The following is an 8,779-nucleotide window of genomic DNA, read 5'->3' as shown; positions in this document are numbered from 1 at the left end:
TTATATTTGATAGATATTAGTTAAAACTAAATATATACTTTTTAAGATCAAATATTATTTAAGTTTGATCATTGACAATCCATTAATTTATACCACACCATAATATTTTTTTTATTTACAGATACAAGGGCAAATATATCACAGAGCAGGTTCACTGTTACCAGTGTCACATAGCGACAACAAATTCCTGCAAATTTATTTTATGGGCAATTCACCACAAGAAATTGATCTGCGTTGTGCAAATAACAATTTAGTAAAAAGGTCTATTGTAGAACAATTACAAACTTTATTTCATCAACACAATCAATTGATTATATTGTTTAAAACTGCCCTGGATCTGATGCCATCCGATAATCACAAAATTGTAATCAGAGCTGATAAAACACCTGCAGGTCAACATACAAGACGTTTTAATGCACCAACTATTGATGAAGTTGCTATCGTTGTAGTTGGAGAAAACTTGGAATCCCGTGATATTGTTTTACATCGTCGGAATTTTCAATTACAACCTATAAAGGAAACACACCGCTCATATGATGCACTGCAATATCCCATTATATTTTGGCAAGGTGAAGATGGCTACGATTTATCAATAAAAATGATAAATCCCATTACAGGTAACTAAAATATTAGTTTAGCTATGGCGATAATATCTCAGTCACTATATTATGTATTTTAATTTTATATTTGAATGTTATTAAAACAAAATCTGTTTACAGGTTCTGAAACCAACAAAAAAGTCAGTTCAATGAACTATTATTCATACCGCCTAATGATTCGGGAAAATGCAGATAATCACATATTGAAATGTCGGCGATTATATCACAAATATGTTGATGACATGTATGTTAAAATTGAAACGGAGAGATTAACATTCATCAGGTTGAATCAAACCAAACTCCGATCTGAAGAGTATATTCACCTTCGAGATGCGATTAATACTGATGGAAATGCACAGAATGTCGGTCGGATGACTATTCTTCTAGCAACATACATCGGAAGCCCTCGGCATATGCACGAATATGCTCAAGATGCCATGTCGTATGTTCGTCATTATGGTACAGCAGATTTGTTCATCACATTTACATGCAATCCGCAATGGATAGAAATTAAGCAGGAGTTATTACCTGGGAAATCATCCATTGATCGTCATGATATTACAGCCAGAGTCTTTAGACAAAAGTTGAAATCTTTAATGAATTTCATCGTAAAACATAATGTGTTTGGTGAGACACGCTGCTGGATGTATTCTGTGGAGTGGCAGAAACGAGGATTGCCACATGCACACATTTTGATTTGGTTGGTTGAAAAGATAAGGCCAAATGAAGTTGATGCAGTGATATCAGCTGAAATCCCTAATGTACAAGTAGATCCTGGATTGCATGAGGTAGTTATCAAAAACATGATACATGGTCCCTGTGGAACTCTTAATCAAAATTCACCGTGTATGATGGATGGTAAATGTTCAAAACGATATCCACGGACATTAATATCGGAAACAATTACTGGTAATGACGGTTATCCATTGTATCGTCGCAGATCGACAGCAGACAATGGAAAATCAACAATTGTCAAATTAAATTAACAAGATATTGAAATAGATAATCGTTGGATTGTTCCATATTCACCCATTTTATCAAAGACATTCAAAGCACACATCAACGTTGAATCTTGCCATTCAGTGAAATCGATTAAATACATTTGCAAATATGTAACCAAAGGGAGTGATATGGCTGTGATTGGAATTGGTGCAGAGAATTCTAATGATGAAGTTACCCAATACCAAATGGGCCGCTATGTCAGTAGTAATGAAGCAGTTTGGCGAATATTTTCTTTTCCTATTCATGAGAGACACCCTTCTGTTGTTCACTTAGCTGTGCATTTAGAAAATGGACAAAGAGTGTATTTTACAGCACAGAACGCAGTACAAAGAGCTGCTCAGCCACCATCTACTACATTAACCAGTTTTTTTGAGACATGCCAAAACGATGATTTCGCACAAACATTGCTATATTCTGAAATGCCAAAATATTATACCTGGAATCAATCCTCAAGGAGATTTATACGACGGAAACAAGGAAAACCAGTTCCAGGATATACAGATGTATATTCCACCGATGCGATTGGCCGGATTTATTCAGTACATCCAAGCAATGATGAATGTTTTTATTTACGACTGCTATTAGTCAATGTACGTGGCCCAACAACAACCCAAAGAACTGTTGATGATGAATTGTGTGGATCCTACAGAGAAGCCTGTCAACGTTTGCAATTGCTTGAAAATGACGCTCATTGGGATCAAACTCTCAATGATGCTGTAATATCATCACACACTCATCAAATACGAACATTGTTTTCTATAATCATATCTACATGCTTCCCATCAAACCCAATTGATTTGTGGATGAAGTACAAAGATTATATGTGTGATGATATTTTGTATCAAATACGGAATAGAATGGGAAATCCAAATATACAAATCAGTGAAGAAATTTACAATGAAGCATTGATTTCAATTGAGGACATGTGCTTGATAATGTCAAACAAACTATTAATTCAATTAGGCCTGACCGCGCCCAATCGTCCAATGCATGACGCTTTTAACCAAGAGTTGCATCGAGAAAGACTGTATGATCTCAACGCTTTGAAAGAATAAATTCAAACAAATCTTCCACTGTTAAATGAACAACAGAAGTATGTATTTGAAACTCTTATGAAAGTAACAAATGATGAAACTGGAGGGATTTATTTCTTAGATGCACCTGGTGGTACAGGAAAAACTTTTTTTATTTCATTAATATTAGCAACAATTCGCTCACAAAATAAAATTGCACTTGCACTCGCTTCGTCGGGAATCGCAGCAACTTTGCTTGAAGGTGGTCGAACAGCCCATTCAGCACTAAAATTGCCATTAAATATGCAAAGCAATGAAACTCCAACCTGCAACGTTTCGAAGAACTCTGCAATGGCAAAGGTTTTGCAGCAATGTAAATTGATTGTTTGGGATGAATGCACGATGGCACATAAAAAATCTTTGGAGGCTTTAGACAGAACCTTAAAAGATCTACGTAGCAATAATAACCGATTTGGTGGTGCAATGATTTTATTAGCAGGAGATTTTCGTCAAACATTGCCAGTGATTCCACGATCAACGCCAGCTGATGAACTCAATGCATGTCTAAAGTCCTCCAATTTGTGGAAACATGTTAAAGTACTTCATTTAAGCAAGAATATGCGTGTCGAGTTGCAAAATGACCAATCTGGAAACATATTCTCTAAACAACTCATTGACATTGGTAATGGCAAATTTCCTATAGACATGTTGACGGCTTGCTTTTGCTATGACTATAAACAAGTCCCAGGGGCAATCATTAAGTGTTTGTGGTATTAATCTAGAAAACCCATGTTTCTCACATGGTCAATTGTATGTTGCCTGTTCCCGTGTTGGAAAACCATCAGATTTGTTTATCTATGCGCCAGGTAATCAAACAAAAAACATCGTATACCACAAAGCAATATAATGATAATAATAATAATAATTATGATTCACATGATTAACAATAAAGCGATTACTTACTTTTCAATCCTTATATATGTTTTATTTAATTATTTTTTATTCACAACGCCCTATCACCAGGGTGATGGTTCTGTTCAGGAGAATTTTTTAAAATACGTAGGCACAAAAACTGCCACATTACAAATCTTTTTGACAGGACGAAGTCTGTCGGGTCAGCTAGTCTTATATATAAAAATGAATCGCAAAATATGTTCCTAAGCGCATAACTCAACAACGCCTGGACCAATTTGGCCAAATCTTTTTTTAAAATATTCGTTGAAGTTCAGGGATGGTTTTTACGGCGAGAAAAATTAGAATTATTGCTGGAAAAACCCTAAAAATAGCCCTTTTTGTTTGAATTTGTTTCGTGTATCAGTTGACAATTCATCTGTCATCTGTCAAAAGTCATCTGTAACAGACAACTTTTTTTTTTTAAATTTGATATGACTTGAACTCAAATCCTTTTAATCCGTACGAATTGTTTTATTTATTTAAAATTTTTTATTTGTTTAAAATTTAATTCAAATTTTAAATAAATAAAACAATTCGTACGGATTAAAAGGATTTGAGTTCAAGTCATATCAAATTTAAAAAAAAAATTGTCTGTTACAGATGACTTTTGACAGATGACAGATGAATTGTCAAGTGATACACGAAACAAATTCGTATATCGTGTTTTGTGCAGAGTGTTTAGTTAGTTAGTGTTTGTTTAGTTCGTGATTAGTGAAAAAATAATTTATATTTGATATGCCTCCTATAAGACGAAGCAATTTAGGTAGAAGAACCAGAAATGCTATAAACCAAGCTAATTACCGATCTAATCGTACTGCACAAGAACGTGACGACGGAAATGAACGTGAAAGAATTCGGATATCACAAACGCGTGAAGCGCGAGCGCGACATTCAACTAATATTCGCGCAAGTTTGAATCCAGCTGCTTTCAGTTACGATGTGTCAATTGACTACAGTAACTACCAATGTGTTGTTATTGGTTCTATGAACTTGGTTTGCTCACACTGTAAGGCATTAAAATACAAAAACGAAGCCAATGGATTGTGTTGTGCAAATGGTAAAGTGAAATTGATACAATTGGATCCACCACCAGAACCATTGTACTCATTGGTTTCAGGAATAGGAACAGATTCTATACACTTTTTGACACATATTCAACAATATAACAATTGCTTTCAAATGACTTCATTTGGGGCAACAAATGCAGTTCGGGAAAATGTTATGCCAACTTTCAAGGTATGTATTATAGCAGTTACTCATAATTATTTTAGCGAACAAAATTTTCTGTCACCAAAGTTAAGATGTGTTACTAATCTTCAATTTCTTAATCATTACGAAATATATCACTTAGTCATCATATTATATGGTGATTCAGTTTCAGTGACACTTTTATTATATTTTATATTTGATAGATATTAGTTAAAACTAAATATATACTTTTTAAGATCAAATATTATTTAAGTTTGATCATTGACAATCCATTAATTTATACCACACCATAATATTTTTTTTATTTACAGATACAAGGGCAAATATATCACAGAGCAGGTTCACTGTTACCAGTGTCAGATAGCGACAACAAATTCCTGCAAATTTATTTTATGGGCAATTCACCACAAGAAATTGATCTGCGTTGTGCACATAACAATTTAGTAAAAAGGTCTATTGTAGAACAATTACAAACTTTATTTCATCAACACAATCAATTGATTATATTGTTTAAAACTGCCCTGGATCTGATGCCATCCGATAATCACAAAATTGTAATCAGAGCTGATAAAACACCTGCAGGTCAACATACAAGACGTTTTAATGCACCAACTATTGATGAAGTTGCTATCGTTGTAGTTGGAGAAAACTTGGAATCCCGTGATATTGTTTTACATCGTCGGAATTTTCAATTACAACCTATAAAGGAAACACACCGCTCATATGATGCACTGCAATATCCCATTATATTTTGGCAAGGTGAAGATGGCTACGATTTATCAATAAAAATGATAAATCCCATTGCAGGTAACTAAAATATTAGTTTAGCTATGGCGATAATATCTCAGTCACTATATTATGTATTTTAATTTTATATTTGAATGTTATTAAAACAAAATCTGTTTACAGGTTCTGAAACCAACAAAAAAGTCAGTTCAATGAACTATTATTCATACCGCCTAATGATTCGGGAAAATGCAGATAATCACATATTGAAATGTCGGCGATTATATCACAAATATGTTGATGACATGTATGTTAAAATTGAAACGGAGAGATTAACATTCATCAGGTTGAATCAAACCAAACTCCGATCTGAAGAGTATATTCACCTTCGAGATGCGATTAATACTGATGGAAATGCACAGAATGTCGGTCGGATGACTATTCTTCCAGCAACATACATCGGAAGCCCTCGGCATATGCACGAATATGCTCAAGATGCCATGTCGTATGTTCGTCATTATGGTACAGCAGATTTGTTCATCACATTTACATGCAATCCGCAATGGATAGAAATTAAGCAGGAGTTATTACCTGGGAAATCATCCATTGATCGTCATGATATTACAGCCAGAGTCTTTAGACAAAAGTTGAAATCTTTAATGAATTTCATCGTAAAACATAATGTGTTTGGTGAGACACGCTGCTGGATGTATTCTGTGGAGTGGCAGAAACGAGGATTGCCACATGCACACATTTTGATTTGGTTGGTTGAAAAGATAAGGCCAAATGAAGTTGATGCAGTGTTATCAGCTGAAATCCCTAATGTACAAGTAGATCCTGGATTGCATGAGGTAGTTATCAAAAACATGATACATGGTCCCTGTGGAACTCTTAATCAAAATTCACCGTGTATGATGGATGGTAAATGTTCAAAACGATATCCACGGACATTAATATCGGAAACAATTACTGGTAATGACGGTTATCCATTGTATCGTCGCAGATCGACAGCAGACAATGGAAAATCAACAATTGTCAAATTAAATTAACAAGATATTGAAATAGATAATCGTTGGATTGTTCCATATTCACCCATTTTATCAAAGACATTCAAAGCACACATCAACGTTGAATCTTGCCATTCAGTGAAATCGATTAAATACATTTGCAAATATGTAACCAAAGGGAGTGATATGGCTGTGATTGGAATTGGTGCAGAGAATTCTAATGATGAAGTTACCCAATACCAAATGGGCCGCTATGTCAGTAGTAATGAAGCAGTTTGGCGAATATTTTCTTTTCCTATTCATGAGAGACACCCTTCTGTTGTTCACTTAGCTGTGCATTTAGAAAATGGACAAAGAGTGTATTTTACAGCACAGAACGCAGTACAAAGAGCTGCTCAGCCACCATCTACTACATTAACCAGTTTTTTTGAGACATGCCAAAACGATGATTTCGCACAAACATTGCTATATTCTGAAATGCCAAAATATTATACCTGGAATCAATCCTCAAGGAGATTTATACGACGGAAACAAGGAAAACCAGTTCCAGGATATACAGATGTATATTCCACCGATGCGATTGGCCGGATTTATTCAGTACATCCAAGCAATGATGAATGTTTTTATTTACGACTGCTATTAGTCAATGTACGTGGCCCAACATCATTCCAACAGTTACGAACTGTTGATGGTGAATTGTGTGGATCCTACAGAGAAGCCTGTCAACGTTTGCAATTGCTTGAAAATGACGCTCATTGGGATCAAACTCTCAATGATGCTGTAATATCATCACACACTCATCAAATACGAACATTGTTTTCTATAATCATATCTACATGCTTCCCATCAAACCCAATTGATTTGTGGATGAAGTACAAAGATTATATGTGTGATGATATTTTGTATCAAATACGGAATAGAATGGGAAATCCAAATATACAAATCAGTGAAGAAATTTACAATGAAGCATTGATTTCAATTGAGGACATGTGCTTGATAATGTCAAACAAACTATTAATTCAATTAGGCCTGACCGCGCCCAATCGTCCAATGCATGACGCTTTTAACCAAGAGTTGCATCGAGAAAGACTGTATGATCTCAACGCTTTGAAAGAATAAATTCAAACAAATCTTCCACTGTTAAATGAACAACAGAAGTATGTATTTGAAACTCTTATGAAAGTAACAAATGATGAAACTGGAGGGATTTATTTCTTAGATGCACCTGGTGGTACAGGAAAAACTTTTTTTATTTCATTAATATTAGCAACAATTCGCTCACAAAATAAAATTGCACTTGCACTCGCTTCGTCGGGAATCGCAGCAACTTTGCTTGAAGGTGGTCGAACAGCCCATTCAGCACTAAAATTGCCATTAAATATGCAAAGCAATGAAACTCCAACCTGCAACGTTTCGAAGAACTCTGCAATGGCAAAGGTTTTGCAGCAATGTAAATTGATTGTTTGGGATGAATGCACGATGGCACATAAAAAATCTTTGGAGGCTTTAGACAGAACCTTAAAAGATCTACGTAGCAATAATAACCGATTTGGTGGTGCAATGATTTTATTAGCAGGAGATTTTCGTCAAACATTGCCAGTGATTCCACGATCAACGCCAGCTGATGAACTCAATGCATGTCTAAAGTCCTCCAATTTGTGGAAACATGTTAAAGTACTTCATTTAAGCAAGAATATGCGTGTCGAGTTGCAAAATGACCAATCTGGAAACATATTCTCTAAACAACTCATTGACATTGGTAATGGCAAATTTCCAAATTGACGGCTTGCTTTTGCTATGACTATAAACAAGTCCCAGGGGCAATCATTAAGTGTTTGTGGTATTAATCTAGAAAACCCATGTTTCTCACATGGTCAATTGTATGTTGCCTGTTCCCGTGTTGGAAAACCATCAGATTTGTTTATCTATGCGCCAGGTAATCAAACAAAAAACATCGTATACCACAAAGCAATATAATGATAATAATAATAATAATTATGATTCACATGATTAACAATAAAGCGATTACTTACTTTTCAATCCTTATATATGTTTTATTTAATTATTTTTTATTCACAACGCCCTATCACCAGGGTGATGGTTCTGTTCAGGAGAATTTTTTAAAATACGTAGGCACAAAAACTGCCACATTACAAATCTTTTTGACAGGACGAAGTCTGTCGGGTCAGCTAGTTTTTAATAATAATATGCGACAATGAGATTATTAAAAATACATTTATTTTAAAATTAAAGGGGGAGAACTAAGAAC

General features: G+C 34.8%; 1 protein-coding gene across 1 annotated transcript; it reads left to right on the top strand.

Moving 5' to 3' along the window:
* The first annotated feature begins 223 nt into the window (after window positions 1–223).
* Window positions 224–1,724, top strand: LOC143197760 (uncharacterized). Its single transcript, XM_076406472.1, has 2 exons — window positions 224–617; window positions 720–1,724. The coding sequence occupies exons 1-2, from the start codon at window positions 341–343 to the stop codon at window positions 1,583–1,585; spliced, it is 1,143 nt and encodes a 380-aa protein (XP_076262587.1). The 5' UTR covers window positions 224–340; the 3' UTR covers window positions 1,586–1,724.
* Window positions 1,725–8,779: the final 7,055 nt, after the last annotated feature.

This window comes from Rhynchophorus ferrugineus, unplaced genomic scaffold (genome assembly GCF_030347505.1).
Source record: "Rhynchophorus ferrugineus isolate W39M unplaced genomic scaffold, kcgeb_rfMv2 rfM1, whole genome shotgun sequence".
NCBI classification, from domain to species: Eukaryota; Metazoa; Arthropoda; class Insecta; order Coleoptera; family Curculionidae; genus Rhynchophorus; species Rhynchophorus ferrugineus.
This window is presented reverse-complemented; position numbering and strand designations above follow the sequence as displayed.

Excerpts from the sequence above, each read along its gene's own strand:
- LOC143197760 (XM_076406472.1), top strand. The coding sequence starts at position 341 with ATGCCATCCGATAATCACAAAATTGTAATCAGAGCTGATAAAACACCT. Across the intron at positions 618-719 it reads AATGATAAATCCCATTACAG|GTTCTGAAACCAACAAAAAA; the intron begins GTAACTAAAATA and ends ATCTGTTTACAG.